This window comes from Dendropsophus ebraccatus, chromosome 1, assembly GCF_027789765.1.
Source record: "Dendropsophus ebraccatus isolate aDenEbr1 chromosome 1, aDenEbr1.pat, whole genome shotgun sequence".
Classification (NCBI taxonomy): domain Eukaryota; kingdom Metazoa; phylum Chordata; class Amphibia; order Anura; family Hylidae; genus Dendropsophus; species Dendropsophus ebraccatus.
The window spans coordinates 116204410-116220356 of NC_091454.1; the positions used below are offsets into that span (position 1 = coordinate 116204410).

A 15947-nucleotide genomic window follows, 5' to 3' on the forward strand; every position below is an offset into this window, starting at 1 on the left:
GTTAAAAGATCAAGATGAACGATTTCTCGCTTGTCGTGCGATCGTTCGCTGCGTTTACACGTACGATCATTCGAATTCGATCGTTATCGTGCAAATTCGCACGATAATCGTTCCGTGTAAACCCAGCATTAGGGTAGCACAGGTCTTCTTTCTCCTGCGGGCCCTGCACCCTCATATCATCATGCGCCGCTTGTAGAAGAAGACCTGCTTTGACAGGAGAAGGAAGACGACCCTGTCAGCACTGGAGCAAAGGAAAGAGGAGTAAGATTTTTTTTTTTTTTTTTTTTGATACGGACCATTGGGGATTAATTCAAGGACCAGGGCACCATTTTAACTACAGGGCTAAAATATTGTTATTGGTTAACTACAGGACCAGGGGTATCATTAAGGGTTAACTACAGGACCAGGGTACCACCAGAGCACCAGGACCAGGACACCATTGGGGGTTAACTACAGGAACAGGGATGTCACTGAACCACCTAAAGCCGTAATAGCGAACCTATGACAGGCGTGTCAGCACTGACACGGGTAGCCATGTTCGCTGACACGTGACTGCATACAGAAAAGTATGGAGGGTGCGGATGCATTTCCCAATCATTGCATGTGGACGAAACCATGTTTGTAAGCAATAGCTGCACAATTTTGCTGCAAAATCGCCAGAAGTGACCACCAGGAAAAACCCTTTACGATCTAAACTGACTGCATCCATAAGGGGTTAAATGGGAAAATAAGGACCAAGTCATTCCTCTGCTTGTTTTCCATTTAAGTCCTCTTAAATTTGCAGTCTGAACAATACCTAAATCTTACAGTTGTTATTACTGAGCAAAACAAATATGGTTTACGCAATATAGATACAACACTAATAGTTCATGATTCTCTTATTTGGATGTATGTATAATGGGTGAGATTTAATCAGATTCCACTTTTTATTCCTCACAGACTCTTTGGAAAATGAAAGGTGGAATCTGATTGGTTGCTAGGGGCAACTGAGCCAGTTTCACTTTACACTATGTTTGATAAATCTCCCCCAAAGTGTACAACCAAATCTAGATGACGGTGTTCATGAAAACCTCTTCTCTAAACAGACAGATGGTCAAAAGTTCAATGTTTTATTTTGAAAATAAAAAATGACAGTACATCTTTTCACACTAGCATCATTGGTTATACGTTTACACAATCAGTGGCGAGAATAATGGATTCTAATGGATCCTGTGGGATCGCATTCACTTCTGTTGGGTCTACTAAGTTTTATCGGATAGAACAGCACAGCAGTCTATTTTGTCAGAACAAAATTCGGACCCGAAGAAAGCTGTGGTTATTACTGTGGCAGGAGATGTGCACCAACTCTGGTGCCTTATGTTTAGTAAATCTGCGCTAATGTGTGAAGAGACTCTAAAAGCCATAAAGCCAACTGGAAAAATAGTGTTTGCTGTTATCTTCATAAGACATCTTTGACAGACATTCTACAAATAATGGCATCTAATATAGAACCAATCTTTTCTTCTTCTGTTGTTATTTTATATACCTGAAAATAAAACAAAAAGACATAAAACATTTAAACTATGAACGCCTCAAAAAAAAAAAAAAAAAAAAAAAAAGTTAGCTAGTGAGCTAACTACTATATAGGGGCACAAGGGACTAACTACTATATGTGCTGGAGCAAGGAGTCTAAAATTTTCTCTGGTAGACACTAGAGAGAGAATTCATGGCCAGAAAAAGATAGTCCTGGCTGGATAGGGAGAAAAGGGCAAAAGTGAACAACAATGACTAGATAAGACTGCGCCTGTGAGTCACTAAAAGAAACTGCACATCTGCACATCTTATTGGGTCTGTAGTGGTAATGATAGTGCTAGTGATACCACACATGGTGGTTCTGAATTATCGGCAACAATGTTATAAGATAACTATGCATGTATTGGGGCACTTAATAATGTGTGGGGGCACTTTAAGGGCATTATACTGTGTTGGGAGACTTAGATTGTGTCCCTACACAGTAAATTAGCGCATCCCCATATAAATTCTGGTCTCACATCCTGCTGATTCTGACATTCTGATAGCACTGCAACCGGGGGGAGAGGAGAGCCAAACTCAAATTCTGCACAGGGCACCATCTACCCTAAGGCTGGCCCTGGTAGCAGATCATGGCCACTCCCAAAATGAAACACTTAACACTGGCAGTAAATGAAATGGGATTCCCATTCTGGGTTACTGCAGCTCAGCTCTCGATTACTTTAATACAGTGCTTCTCAAACTGTGAGGCGGGCCTCACCAGTGGGGTGCCCCCTAGTTGTTTGAGGCCCAGCTGGGGAGCCAGTTTTCACAAATTAACTATGATCTGCACATTCATTTTGCTTTTTTAGCAACATTATTAATATATTTTGTACTGATTTATTAGTATATAGAGCTTAGGAGGCGGGTGAAAGCATTATTTTCAGCTTTTAAATAGACTTTCACCACAGATAGTGAGGCCCAGGCACCCTCTTGGTCAGTCTAATGAGGACCAGGCATTGCCTTGGTCTTTAAGGTGAGGCTCCAGTAGAAAAAGTTTGAGAAGCACTGGAGCTGAAATGCAGTAACACGGCTTGGCCACAAACTGCACAATGTTCAGAGCGGTCTGCTTCCTGGTCTGCTTCATTTTGTATGCTGGCACCATGGCTCTGGCAAATAGCTGATTGGTGGGGATGTCTACTGCCAACAATCTGATATTGAAGGGGTTATCCAACACTACAAAAACATGGCCACTTTCTTCCAGAGACAGTGTCACTCTTGTCTCCAGTTTGGGTGGGGTTTTGCAACTTAGTTCCATTGAAGTTAACGGAACTTAATTGCAAACTGCACCTGAACTGGAGACAATCTGGCCCGCAGACCGCCCCCCCCCCCCCCCGCCCCGATCGCCACCCCCGCCGCTCCGATCGCCACCCCCTGGCGCTCCGATCGCCCCCGGCCGCCGCTCCGATCACCCCCCGCCGCCGCTCCGATTGGCCCCACCGCCGCGGCCCGCGAGCATACGTTACCTGCTCCGCGCAGCAGGTCTTCCGACATCCCCGACTCCCATCTTCAGCGCATTGATTGGCCGAAGAGATGAGCCGGGAATTTCAAACGGCTCCTCTTCAGCCAATCAGTGCTCCTCTTCAGCACTGACTGGCTTAAGGGGAGCCGTTTGAAATTCCCCGCTCCCCTCTTCAGCCAATCAGTGCTGCCGTGCATTGATTGGCTGAAGAGGGGAGCCGGGAATTTCAAACGTCTCCCCTTCAGCCAATCCGTGCTGCCTTGCATTGATTGGCTGAAGAGGGGAGCCGGGAATTTCAAACGGCTCCCCTCTTCAGCCAATCAGTGCTGCCGTGCATTGATTGGCTGAAGAGGGGAGCCGGGAATTTCAAACGTCTCCCCTTCAGCCAATCCGTGCTGCCTTGCATTGATTGGCTGAAGAGGGGAGCCGGGAATTTCAAACGGCTCCCCTCTTCAGCCAATCAGTGCTGCCGTGCATTGATTGGCTGAAGAGGGGAGCCGGGAATTTCAAACGGCTCCCCTTCAGCCAATCCGTGCTGCCTTGCATTGATTGGCTGAAGAGGGGAGCCGGGAATTTCAAACGGCTCCCCTTAAGCCAATCAGTGCTGAAGAGGAGCACTGATTGGCTGAAGAGGAGCCGTTTGAAATTCCCGGCTCATCTCTTCGGCCAATCAATGCGCTGAAGAGGGGAGCCATGGATGTCGGTAGACCTGCTGTGCGGAGCAGGTAACGCATGCTCGCGGGCCGCGGCGGAGCTCGGAGCGGGGGTGGGGGCGATCAGAGTGGCGGCGGGGGTGGCGATCGGAGTGGCGGCGGCGAACAAGCCGGCGCAGGGGGCTGCGGATGAGCGGGGGGCCGGACTGCGAGCGGGGGGGGGGGGGGGGGGGTGTGGCGCCAGGCGGCGGGCGGGGCTGCGCGCGGCGGGGCTGCGCGCGGCCGGACTATCGCGCGACGACTGTTTACACGGACAGATAGGCAATTTTTTCCGTTATTGCGAAAATTCACCCGATAATTGCTCCGTGTAAACCCAGCATTAGGGCCCTATTACACGGGACAATTATTGTGCGAAAAATTGTTATATCGTTCGAATTTAAACGATATCGCTCTGTGTAATTGCAGGCAACAATCGAAAAATAGTTCGTATGTCGTTGATTTAGATCTGAACCTAAAATTATCGTTAATCGTGTAATTCCACGTTCGTTAGCTCAAGTTCCGCATTTTTTAACTAATCGTTCAGTGTAATTGCACTAACTATTGTTTTCCTGAGATCAGAAGGAATAAACGATCGCAATAACGATCGTAGCTAACGACCATCGTTCTGTGTAATATGGTGATTGATTTCAGGTTAACGATGAACACTCTTGTTTGCGATCGTTTATCGTTAAAAATAGCTCCGTGTAATAGGACCCTTATAGTTGTGTTTGATTTCTTTTGTGCCACATGAAGTTTCCTGGTATGGAACTTACTTTAATCTATGAAAAAGGATGTAATACACTCAAAGAAAATACTAGGCTATTAGCTCCAGGATTCCAACGAGAACCAAGCAATGTATTAAGGAAGCCTATTAGTATTGATCGGATGACTTCAGGTACCTTTTTCACTTTTGTGAAGTCTGTCAGCTGTGACAGATGTGTCAGAGGAACCTGCTGGCCTTCAACATGAGAGAATGTTTCTTGCAGATTCAAAGCTTTAGTCCCATCGTCCGTCAAAACAACAAGAACTGCAGAATCACTGTCTGACAGGCCAAACTTTTTAAAAGCTTCCGAAATCTGAACGGAAAAGACATTAGTTTAGTTAGGCTTCTTTTTTTAGACATATCTTGTTTACAAAGATTCATTTCCTCAAGTAGACTGTAGAAATGAGCTCTCCTCCAGAAGGGAGAAAACGGTCTCTCTAGTGTCCCCTATAGGTAACTACTCTGTACATCGCAAGATGTCAGCAAAACCAGCAACATCTTTACCCATGTTTTAAAGCTCTTTAAGAGTAAGGGTACAAACCCACACACCGTATACGCAGCTTATTTACTGCTGCGATACGCAGCAAATACGCAACAAACACGCAACAAACACGCAACAAATACGCAGCAGATTAGATCTAAATAACTGGACACAGCATCAAATCTGCACCACCAAATCTGCTTCAAATCTGCTGCGTTTTTGTTGCGTATCTGCTGTGTATACGGTGTGTGGGTTTGTACCCTAAAAGCACACGAGACAAATTACTCACAGAAAAAAAAGCTGCAGAAAATCCATGCACACTTTTGTGCAGATTTTACTGCTAATTGTCTGTGGAGGTACTGAAGATTTGCTGTGGACTCGGGGATGATTCTTCCTTTCTCATTGATTTCCATGGGGAAAGCCAAAACAGATGTGCAATAAAAACTGACGTTCTGTAGATCCACACTGCAGGTTAATTTCAGTCAGGAAAATTTGTAGATTTAACTTTTCATTTACTTTGCTGGTACTGTAATCTGCTGTTTTCTTTCTTCTGTAGGCAATCTAGGTGGCATACTTACCAGGATTCATCCCTACACCAGACCCATGGAGAACCAGTACCTTTCATGTGGTCAAGCAGAATAAAAAGCCCATGACTTGCATGTAATACAGTGCCCTCAAAATATAATATATTATTTTTTTGCAGAAAAGAATTCTCACCTCATGTCAGAAAATGGATTTTATCCAACTGACACAGGATCATGGCTCACTAGACAGGAAAGCTTTGATATGTTCTAAGGATAGGCCATCAATACTGTAGTCCAGAAAACCCCCTTAAAGCGTGTCATGTCTTCATGAGCATGATTGTTTTCTAGTCTATGGATGCAAATAATAATGCAGCAATATTGTAACAGCTAGATTTTAAAGGGGTAATTCAGCAAAAAAAATAAAAAAAATCTTTCAAAGCAACTGGTGCCAGAAAGAGCTAGAGATAATTTACTTCTATAAGGGTATATTCACACGGACGGGCTCGCAGCGAGATTCTTGCTGCGAGCCCGGCAGGTCCTGGCAGTTCCCATACACTACATACTTGCTGCGGTCTAAACGACCGCAGCGAGTATGTAATTATACCGCCCTTAACCCCTTCTGCTCCCCCGCTGTAAGCATACTTTACCTGTCCTCGCTGCACGGGTCCGGCGTCCTGCTCTCCCGCCGGGCCAATCAGTGGCTGCGGCTGGGCAACACACTGATTGGCCGGACAGGAGAGCAGGACGCCGGACCCGTGCAGCGAGGACAGGTAATGTATGTTTACAGCGGGGGAGCCAGGCAGGAGCAGAAGGGGTTAAGGGCGGTATAATTACATACTCGCTGCGGTCGTTTAGACCGCAGCAAGTATGTAGTGTATGGGAACTGCCAGGACCTGCCGGGCTCGCAGCGAGAATCTCGCTGCGAGCCCGTCCGTGTGAATATACCCTAAAAGAATATCAAGTCTTCCAGTACTTATCAGCCGTTGTATTTTCTGCAGGAAGTGGTGTATTCTTTTCAGTCTGGAAACAGGAGAGATTTTCTACGGGGATTTGCTACTGCTCTGAACAGTTCCCGAAATGGACAGAGGTGGCATCAGAGTGCACAATGTCAGACTGAAAAGCATACACCACTTCCTGCAAGACATACAGCAGCTGATAAGTACTAAAAGACATGAGTTTTTTTATAGAAGTAAATTACAAATCTCTTCCACTTTCTGGCACCAGTTGCTTTCAAAGAAAACATTTTTTTGTTGAACTACCCCTTTAAAATGGGCAGATTTACAAAAAAAATTGGATAGCCTATGAACATTGGGGCTGGGTTCACACTACGTATATTTCAGTCAGTATTGTGGTCCTCATATTGCAACCAAAACCAGGAGTGGATTAAAAACACAGAAAGGATCTGTTCATAAAATGTTGAAATTGAGTGGATGGCCGCCATATAACAGTAAATAACGGCCATTATTTCAATATAACGCCGTTGTTTTAAAATACCAGCAAATATTTGCCATTAAATGGCGGCCATCCACTCAATTTCAACATTGTGTGAACAGAGCCTGTGTATTAACTTCACTCCTGGTTTTGGTTGCAATATGAGGACCACAATACTGACTGATATATACGTAGTGTGAACCCAGCCTAACATTTATCAAGGTGCTTTAGAGCTTGATAAATTTGTTGTGTATTTAGACTGTCTAGTGTTCAGCCATGCCCCTTTCTTGAATGCTATAAAAACACAATAAATATGGAACACAGCATGTGCATTCTGATGCAAGTGTATTATTACATAGCAGAACTCAACATGCAGTGATTGAAGGGCTATCTTCACCCCACACATTTATGATATATTTAAAGGTTACTGTCTGATAGATGTAGGTCCCACCTCTTGGACCCTCACCTATGGTAAAAATAGTTTCCACCCGTTACTTGCAGCCACTTTCTAGCTAAATTCAATGGAGAGGTAAGCAGGCAGTACTTTAAAGGTTGAGTCCTGTACACAAGCGTTGCCACCTCTCCTTTAAGTTAAAGAAGTCAGGTGAAAATTTTTTATTAAAGTATTGTATTGCCACCCAAAAGTTATACAAATCACCAATATACACTTATTACGGGAAATGCTTATAAAGTGCTTTCTTCCCTGCACTTACTACTGCATCAAGGCTTCACTTCCTGGATAAAATGGTGATGTCCCGACTCCCAGAGCTGTGCGGGCTGTGGCTGCTGGAGAGGATGATGGCAGAGGGATGCTCAGTGTCCCCCCAGTGCTCTGTGTCCCTCAGTGTCCCCCTGCCATCATCCTCTCCAGCAGCCACAGCCCGCACAGTTCTGGGAGTCGGGTCGTGACATCACCATTTTATCCAGGAAGTGAAGCCTTGATGCAATAGTAAGTGCAGGGTAAAAAGCACTTTATAAGCATTTCCCGTAATAAGTATATATTGGTGATTTGTATAACTTTTGGGTGGCAATACCATACTTTAATAAAATTTTCACCGGACTTCTCCTTTAAAAGGGGAAATTTTGGTTTGAAAAAAATAAAATGTGCCCCTGTTCTCTGGGCAAGTGAGGGCCCTAAGCCTAAGCAAACTCCCTGGAATATTAGTAAATCCTTACATTGCCTTTGTAAATATATTTTATTAGCGAATGCTTCCAATTAGTAGCAGGTTACGATTGTATTCTGCTTTAGCTATATATACTTACATTGTTAGTTGGGGACAAATTGAAAATAATCTCTGAGTTGAGAGTTCTGGTTTTCATTTTTCCCAATAACTGTAGATGGATTGCTTTATTCACTGCTGTAAGAACCTGAAGAGGATCTATAATCTAGAACAGTTAAAAAAACACAAAGAAAAGTTAGACCTATACATCCTAAAACATGCTAAACCAGTTAATCAAAGAAATTTTCTACTGGATAATTGAAATATGCCTGTCTCCTCTGACATACACAGGGAATGTCTTGTGACCTTAATTTATAGTTTTACTAATACATTTGAAAGTGTCCGTCTGGAGAAGCATTCAGCTAAGAGCTTCTTTCTCAATGTGATCCCTGTGTCGCTTAAAGCGGCAGGTTCGGGCCAGTGAACCTGCTGATATGCGCCAGCCGCTAATTACTGTAGGACCACAGTGCTGCTGTTCCTTCTCCCACGGGACGTTCCCCGTCTGCCTAGAGCACCCGCTCGGCCCGCCTAGCCTGCCATTCCGGCCCGCCTACTATGCATATTGATATATGCATAGTTAGGCCGCTTGTTACTGCGATATATATATATATATATATATATATATATATATATATGCATATACACTCGCAATGAGATGGAAAGTGGAGTAAACTGTGTAGTAAAGCGCTTAGCCAAGCACTTCTCCCAGCTCTATCTAACAATCAGTGGGAGTACATGGACAGATAAAAACTTTTCACATGTGTCTGGTATTAAAGTAACAGTACCAATTTGAAGGGGTTATTTAGGAGGAGGAAAATTAATACTTTTCTTCACTTCTGGTGCTCTACTTCTGCAGGCAAACCCCAACCCACATTGAGTGAACAATGGCCCCATGATGTTGTAGCAATGTCGGCATATGTGTTGAGAAAGTTAACTTTCTATAGGATCTTAACACAAAAGGGGCTGCTATAGTATAAATTTATTTTCAACTATACTTAATAGTGTAGTCTCCTTCAAGAGTCACTGTCGTATTTATTTTTTTTGCAGAAATCAATTTTGAGAAACTTTGTAATTGGGTTTATTAGCCAAATATGCAATTATCTGCATTTAAAAAGACTTTTACCAGTTCCCCCCTCCCTCCTCTTTTCCATCCACTGCAAAAAAAAAAAAAAAAACGGGAAATTGTGACTTGTTGCATCAGACACAACCCTGTCTGTTCTAGGGAGAGGGGAGGGGGGAGGAGGAAGGAGGGAGTTAGCCGACAGCAGAAAGCTGAAAACAAAGGATTACAGGCACAGAGCTGGGTGACAGCTGTAATCAGAGCTCAGAGAGGTCAGTGGTGACTGTCAGAGGAGATAGAGGGTGATGTATTTGTAGATTAACTCTTTGTTGTCCTGTTTTGGTCTTTTATTTAGCTCTCTCCATAGGAGAACAATGAAGACAGGAGGGAGAGCTTCAAACTGCTTTTTCATGATAAAAATGCATTTTTTGGCTAATAAACACAATGACAAAGTTCCTTAAAATCGCCTGGACTATTGATTTCTGCAAAACAAATTCACAACAGTGACACTTTCAATATTCCATATAGAGACATCCAGTAAAAACATATAGTGCACTGAATAAATCTCTTAAGATAGAAGTCTATCTGAGATTTATGCTGCTGTATGCCTTGAGGCTGGGTTCACACTACGTATATTTGAGGCTGTATATTTGAGGCTGTATAGCAACCAAAACCAGGAGTGGATTGAAAACACAGAAAGGATCTGTTTACATAATGGTGTAATTGAGTGGATGGACGTCATTTAATGGCAAATATGTGCTGTTATTTTAAAACAACGGCTGTTATATTGAAATAATGGCAGTTATTTACCATTATATGGCGGCCATCCACTCAGTTTCAACATTGTGTGAACAGATCCTTTCTGTGTTTTCAATCCACTCCTGGTTTTGGTTGCTATGAGGACCTGACAAGAGGACCGAATACTGCCTGAAATATACGTAGTGTGAACCCAGCCTAAGGCTGCGTTCACACTACGTATATTTGACGCTGTATTTTTGAGGCTGTATAGCAACCAAAACCAGGAGTGGATTGAAAACACAGAAAGGCTCTGTTCACATAATGTTGTAATTGAGTGGATGGCCGTCATTTAATGGGAAATATTTGCTGTTATTTTGAAACAACGGCCGTTGTATTGAAATAATGGCATTTATTTACCGTTATATGACGGCCATCCACTCAATTTCAACATTGTGTGAACATAGCCTTTCTGTGTTTTCAATCCACTATGCTATGAGGACCTGACATGAGGACCAAATACTGCCTGAAATATACTGTGTGTGAACCCAGCCTAAAGGAGAAATCCAGGCAAAACTTTTTATTTAGATTTATAACCATCATCAGAATTTACAACCTATTGCAATATAGTTTTACCATGGATTAGCAGCACATACTCGTTTTTCATAGGTGCCCGAAAGTATGTTCTTCATATCCCGCTGTTTATCCCAGTCGGCCATTTTTTGAGATGTCCTGGCTCATCACTTTGGTGGACGACACAATGAAGTGGGAGGGCATCGCTCCGAAATTAGAAATTAAGCAGAAATTAAGCAGGGCACATCACAGAATTGGCGGGACAGAGGAGGTACTCAATCAACGGCATGTCACTGAATGGGCAGGAAGGGGCTATCATGCCTGGAGTGCAAATGCTAAAGCTTTCACAGGATGGGAATTGTAGTTTTGCAAAGTTTTCCATTTCTGCTTTAAGGCATCAGTCACAGATAGTGATGCGCTATGCACAGAAAAAAAAAAAAAAAAAAAAAAAAAAAAAATCGATTCTACTAATTGATTCTTGGGGAAAAATATTGGTTCGATACCAGGTTTCTTAACTTTATGTTAAGCTGGGCAATAGCATGGCCTAACATACAGTATATTGCAGAAAATATGGCGGACGGCCAGCTGAGCACCTCTGCTGTGTTTCCTCCCTCTCACCTGCCCCCTAACATCAGCTGCCTGACCTGTCCACCCCTGCTCACAGTAGCACTGACTTCAAATAGCCAATTTCTTATATTGTCGATGGGTGATTGGAGGGCTTACTTAAGCTCAAAAACAGATTTACAGCAAGTACAAATTCCAGCCAGACATGGCCTTCATAAGCTGGGATGGCTGGCTTTCTCTTTCTACATGATGCTAGATCTATCCACCTCCTAAACCACTGACCTCTGGAGTGCCGTCCTTCTACTTTCACCTCTCTACTAGAGTCTTAAAGTGTCACTGTGGTTATGACTTTCAAAATCTAAATCAGCAGTAGAGGTGATATAAACCAAGTTTGCAGTTTACATTCATTATTTTTTTTAGTTATCATGGAAAACACAGCACTTCCTGTCTGACTTTTTTCTCCTGTGCATCTCAGGACATCTGAGCGCTCACAAAGAGAAGGCAGTCATGTGATTGATGGACACACTGAGCCATAACTCTCTGTACTGGACAGAATTCCTGTGTTTAGTCTGTTTTTTTTAACAACCAGCACAAGTCAGAAAATCTGCCTTCAGGAGACTGGACCTGGATTTCTGGTAAGTTCAGCTTTGATTCACAGCATGATAACAACAAAAAAATAATGAATTTATATTGCAAACTTGCTTTATATCACATCTACTTTTGATTTAGATTTTGAAAGTTATAACGACAGGGACACTAAGAATAATATAGTTTTTTAAGAATAAATAAAAACATGATAAAAGTTCTAACCCTTTTAAAATTTTTCAAAAGAAAAGTAAAAAAATAAATAAACATATTTGGCATCCTCACACGCGTAATTGCCCAAACTTTAAAATTATAACGTTCACGATCTCACACAGTGTAAGTGCAAAAAGCAACAAACTACGAATTTGCTAATTTCCCCCCCCCCCCCAGAAAAAAATGTAAAAAAAAAAAAAAAAAAAAAAAAAAAAAAAGAATAAAGATACAGTAACATGTCAGATTTACTACATGGTTAACAGTGTAAAAAACAGTCTGGGGGGGGGCATAATAACCTCAGTCTGGAGGGGGCATTATATCTTCAGTCTTTGTAGGTTTTTGTATACTTTATTAAGTACTGAATTGGTTTCGAGTACTGAAATAAAAAAAAAAAAAATTGGTATTGTGACATAACTAGTTGTATACCCTTTTCAGTATTACTATTTTGCCTTATCTGGTTCTCCAGCGGAACAACACAGCTGTAATCTGTTAATAAATCCTCTGTCTTCTAATGATAATGTGAAGATTCTGGGTCCATATACACAGAAAGATTATATGACAGATTATCTGCCAAAGATTTGAAGCCAAAGCCAGAAACAGACTATAAACAGAGATCAGGTCATAAAGGAAAGCCTGAGATTTCTCCTCTTTTCAAATCCATTCCTGGCTTTGGCTTCAAATCTTTCTGTGTAAATGGACCCTTTGTTCATGCTATCCCAGTCTATACTACAAAGCTGGCAAGTAAACACTAGATGCCACGTAGAGAAGACAGATGGAAGACAGAAATCAGAGCTTTGTATGATACAGAGCTCTTACTATTCACACTTTATAGTAATAAAATAAATAAATTCTGTAAGGAAATTTTAACTTTATCTTCTTTTGTACAGGTGGTAATCACAATTCCACATTTCTTGTGGGAAAAATCCTTTCCCTTGCTGTGAAAGAATGAGAACAATAAGAAAACCCTGAAATGGTATGTGTTTGGACAAGTCATATAGGGATCTACGGCTCAAACTAGTTGAAGAAATGTGTTGGAATGAAAAAGTCATGTTAATAAAAACAATTAAAAAAAAAATAAAAAATCAAACACTTACTAGAGTAGTTGCTTACCATTTCGGGGCTCAGTAAAGCACCATCAATAGATCCATCCATGGCCTTTTTTCTTAACTGAGATGCATTCTTCACATTATGAAACAGAAGCATAGTCACTTTACATTGAGGGAATAGCTCAATTTGATATGTTACATCCATTATGCCTCAAGAGTACACCTATACAAAAGTAAAACTAAAATTATAAATTTTATATATATTATATTATATTACACTTTAAGGCTGGGTTCACACTACGTATATTTCAGGCTGTATTTGGTCCTCATGTCAGGTTCTCATTGCAACCAAAACCAGGAGTGGATTGAAAACACAGAAAGGCTCTGTTCACACAATGTTGAAATTGAGTGGATGGCCGTCATATAACGGTAAATAACTGCCATTATTTCAATATAACAGCCGTTGTTTTAAAATAACAGCAAAAATTTGCCATTAAATGACGGCCATCCACTCAATTTCAACATTATGTGAACAGATCCTTTCTGTGTTTTCAATCCACTCCTGGTTTTGGTTGCTATACAGCCTCACAAATACAGCCTCAAATATACTGTGTGTGAACCCAGCCTTAGGGTATGTATTATGAGAGGCAGATACAAATAACCTGGGCATCTACTGTTCTTAGTAAGAAAAATCTCCTTGTAACTTACACTTTCCATTAACTTTCTAACCACTGGGGCCCCAACAACCCATAAGTATCAAGGATCTCCATGCCAGTATGGCAGGCTGAATATCAGAAATCATTGATGATTGTCTAAGACAGATATGGAATAAGTCCCATATATGTATATTTCCTGCTCTCAAATACTCCAATGTATTCTTACATCTTCTAACCTATCCCGAAAAAATAAAGCTAAAATATGACTGTTGCCTTCAGCTACTATTGCTCACCCTGACACAACATTCTTAATACATTATGGATCTTTACAATGTGGTTTCCTTAGAAATGGAAAACCATTAGAGAAGTCTCTATACAGCTCCTGGCTTGTGGAAATCATTAATGGTGAGCAGTGGTGCACACAAGGGGGTGGCCTGATAGGGGCCATCAGTGCAATACGGCTGGTACTGCTGGGTCTGGCCACAAGTATGAAGATGAAGCTCACTCAATGCCCCTGCCACCCCCATAGGAATCATCCCACCTTCTGTTTTCTTTTTGCCTCCAGTTTTCCTTTTCACATATATAGTCTCTCCCTCCCCAGAGCCCATGCAAAGTTGTACCTCTCTGTGCTCCCCATCCATCCATCCTACTTCCATTCCCTCAGCCCTTTCCTCTCCTACAGTTTCCTGCCATCCTGCTCCTCCGTTTGGCCTTTGTCAGGCTGTGTCTGAAACCTTGCCGATTTCAACCTTCTGACCCCTTTATCACCAAACAACCATCACCTGACACTTTATGCCTGGCACGTTGTTTCACTCTTCCTTTACAGTCTCTTAAGGCCCTAATCCACCAACAGATGTGACAACAGATTATCTGCCAAAGATTTGAAGCCAAACCCAGGAACAGACTATAGACAGAGATCAGGTCATAAAGGAAAGCCTGAGATTTCTCCTCTTTTCAAATCCACTCCTGGGTTTGGCTTCAAATCTTTGGCAGATAATCTGTCGTCAGATCTGTTGGTGGAATAGGGCCTTTACGCCATGTCTCCCCTTTCTGGTTATGAAGGTGCTCTAGGGCAAGGACTCCATATCTGTGTAAGGCACCAGAATTTAGGATATGGACCCCCACTGCTAAGCCCAGACACAAAAGACACCAGGAGTTGCCAATACTGTTAAGTAGCTTTTAGTAAATGTTGTGCAGACATACCTTGCCAAAGTGTGTTGGTGGCTTTACCTTCATTAAATAAAAAAACAAAAAACTTTCATTCTGGAGCCTGATAGTGTCAAAGAGGTGAGGCTCCACTATATGCCTGCTATGTCTCACTGCTCTTCTCTCTTGCCCTTCTCCATTGTAGTAACGCCCCCAGCCTGGTTGGGTGTATTACTACAATTGAGAAGATAGCTTCTTGTGCAGTAAGGCACAGCAGGTCTAGGCCAGGGCACCGAATCGTAGACCCCGCCTCTTTGACACTGCATATTATTTTATAAAGATCAAGTCACCAACACATTTTTGCAAGGTGTGTCTGCACAGCGTTTAATAAAACCTACACGCTAGTACCAGCAGCTTTGTGGAGGGGTAACAGATTTGCTTTAAAGAAGTCTGGCCACAGAGTGTTTTTTCCTAAATTCAGGGGCAGTGGGGAAAAACAAGCGGACACAGAGAGAGTAAGTAATGGTGCGTTTACACAGACAGATTTATCTAACAGATTTCTGAAGCCAAAACCAGAGATCAGATCATAAAGGAAAGACTGATTTCTCCTCTTTTCAGATCCATTCCTGGCTTTGGCTTCAAGAATCTGTCAGATAAATCTGTCTGTGTAAACGCACCATAAGCCATGCTTGTTATCCTCTCCTCTGCCACCTGTGGGATCCCTCATAAGGCTGGACTCCTCTGATTTATTTCTCTACTGATCAGCAGACCTGGGTGGGCTCTTTAGCCTGTGTACATGTGCTTACCCTCATTGGTTCATGCACAAGATGTAGTATAGAAGATTGAGCTTTTTTATAGAGATGAGCAAATTTACAAGTCGATTCATTATCTCTGCAACCCGCTCATCAGCCGGCTGCCTTATAACTCACTGCCGCTCCTCCCGGGGTGCTGGAAAAAGCTGGATCCAGTCCTGGGAAATTCTGAATTTCCCAGTTCTGGGTCCAGCTTTCCCAGGCACCCGGGGAGGAGCGGCAGTGATTGGCAGTGAGTTATAAGGCAGCCGGCTGATGAGCGGATCTCAGAGATAATGGAGCGCTTTGCTTATTATTGTAAATTTGGTCATCTCGAATACCTCACAATCCACAGCTCTCTATAGCACTGTTCACCAACTCCAGTCCTCAAGACCCACAAACAGGTCAGGTTTTGAGGATTCCCTTAGTATATCTCATGAGATATAATTACAGGCAG

The 15947-nt window shown here is 42.5% G+C and overlaps 2 protein-coding genes across 4 annotated transcripts in view; one reads left to right on the forward strand and one right to left on the reverse strand.

Moving 5' to 3' along the window:
- Positions 1-15947, forward strand: part of ALG10 (ALG10 alpha-1,2-glucosyltransferase) — a 35139-nt gene that overhangs the window by 3329 nt on the left and 15863 nt on the right. The window contains exons 1-2 of one of the 3 annotated variants that reach the window (XM_069977125.1): positions 11587-11688; positions 12739-12824. The exons of 1 other annotated variant lie outside the window; for it this stretch is intronic. The gene's annotated coding sequence lies outside the window, so the exon portion shown is untranslated. Of the gene's footprint in view, positions 1-11586; positions 11689-12738; positions 12825-15873; positions 15895-15947 lie in introns of those variants that run through there. One more of the 3 variants, XM_069977135.1, reaches the window with a different exon arrangement.
- Positions 1096-13116, reverse strand: TPRKB (TP53RK binding protein). The gene is made up of 4 exons (XM_069977155.1): positions 12962-13116; positions 8165-8287; positions 4602-4778; positions 1096-1525 (listed from the first exon to the last, which is right to left on the reverse strand). The coding sequence occupies exons 1-4, from the start codon at positions 13100-13102 to the stop codon at positions 1439-1441; spliced, it is 528 nt and encodes a 175-aa protein (XP_069833256.1). The 5' UTR covers positions 13103-13116; the 3' UTR covers positions 1096-1438.